Here is a 1,723-nt window from a genome sequence, read left to right on the forward strand (position 1 = left end):
TGTGTTACCCATGCACAGACAAACTTCCACTCCTATCCTCCTACTTCACCTGAGGTGTTATCCGGCTCCTTCGACCAGATGCACTGTTTGAGAGTGGGTGTCACAGGTGCTGGGAGAAGGAGCGAGTGACCAAGTCCCCATTCCTGTTCTGCTTCCTAAATAACCACACACTTCTTGCATTTGCTGAGGAACAAGTTTGGACTCCTCTAAACGTCAGCAGCTTTAGACAGCTAAACTGTGTTTCAGCCACAAACTAGTGACACCAAGGGAGCTGCATAAAACGCTGACCTTGTTGTTATGAGTGGCGTGGATTGTCACATCCCTTCTCTTCAACCACCAACACAAACCTGCACACGCTCACTCGTGCTGGAACACACACAAAGTGAGCTCTGAACTGGAGAGCTGTAGCTTGCGCGTGGCCCTACAGATAAAAACTGGTGTGTCTCAAGCTGCAAAGCAGAAGAACTAGAACCAGTTGCTTCTCTCTACCTCTGACAGCTGTTCCCCGCCACCACCAAACACCCTGAGAAGGAAGTCAGCACTGACCTGCACAGGCTCAGGGGTGAGCTGGACAACATGCTGCATGCGCTCACTGTGGTGATGCCTGGACTCTTCTTCATAGATCACATCCCTCTCATGCTGGGGAAGGTTCAGGAAGCGGCGAATGGTGCAGAGGTTCTCCCAAAGAGTGCGGTTTTCTGGACTTGGGTTTTCTTTCCAGCGAAGCAGCTCACACAGCCAGCCCTGCAATGGTAGGGTCAGCACAGTTAATTCACTGAGGAACCAGATGTGAGGGGAAGGTCAGATAGACTTGGAGCTCTGTGCTGCAAGTGTCACTGGTCTCATCTTGCACAGAACACTCCCTACCCTCAGCTGCCCTTTGGTCTCAACAAATCCTTGGTATTTCCTGCAAGATGGAGAAACAGACACAGCCAACGGTGCTTAAGAGGAGCCAGGAAGCACAGCATCTTGCTCCCTGTGATGACCATACCATGTTTAAAATGCTCAGATAAAAATATTTTTCCTATAGAAAGCAGAATTGAAGTACAGGTGCATCTCCACTTCCTTTTCAGAGCCCCTTTATTTCTTCATCCAAGCAACAGAAAAAGAGACATAACCCCTGAGACTTGATAACAAGCCTCATGCTAAGGATTGCAACTGCAAGACCAGAAATTCAATCACTACCAAAAATGTTTATTAGAAGATATTATCATGTAAAGACCTCTGATCTGCTGTCACTGTGTTGCAAATCCAGCACACTCAGCCAGCTCTGAACCACACTAAAATCTGACATCTTCAAAGAATCAAATGGCCACTTAGAAGATGAAACCTCACAGAAAGGGAATCCTGTAGCATTTAGCATGAAAGCAGCAAACAGGATCCGGCAGAAGTTAAACCCAAGTACAGATCATAATAATAGCAGATTTTTTTTCCTGCTATATTGTTCTAAGGTAAGTTTGAAATGCCTTCAAAAAGTTACCACTATATGAAGTCCTGTAGGACCTCTCTACGGGGGCTAAGAGCTCAGATCCCTTGAGGGGAAAGCACCAGCGCCTCAGGAAGAGGAAACCACTCCAAAACACAAAGCCAAGCACAAGGGCAATAACTGCTGAGGTGAAGACAGCCCCACGGGTGTTGAGCGTGTGTGGCAGTGACCTGATGTCCCCAGCAAGTTAACCAGGGACAGTGGCTGGTGCTGGACCCCCGGCAGGGGGACACGCGG

General features: G+C 48.3%; 1 protein-coding gene across 1 annotated transcript in view; it reads right to left on the reverse strand.

Moving 5' to 3' along the window:
• Positions 1–546: 546 nt before the first annotated feature.
• The window catches only part of SATB2 (SATB homeobox 2), a gene marked incomplete at its 3' end in the record, with an annotated part of 82,823 nt that continues 81,646 nt past the window's right edge, over positions 547–1,723 (reverse strand). Inside the window, exon 9 of the mRNA XM_010141907.1 lies at positions 547–744. Within this exon, the coding sequence (XP_010140209.1) occupies positions 547–744 (198 nt within the window). The remainder of the gene's footprint in view (positions 745–1,723) is intronic.

Source organism: Buceros rhinoceros, unplaced genomic scaffold (assembly GCF_000710305.1).
Source record: "Buceros rhinoceros silvestris isolate BGI_N320 unplaced genomic scaffold, ASM71030v1 scaffold7568, whole genome shotgun sequence".
Lineage (NCBI taxonomy): Eukaryota > Metazoa > Chordata > Aves > Bucerotiformes > Bucerotidae > Buceros > Buceros rhinoceros.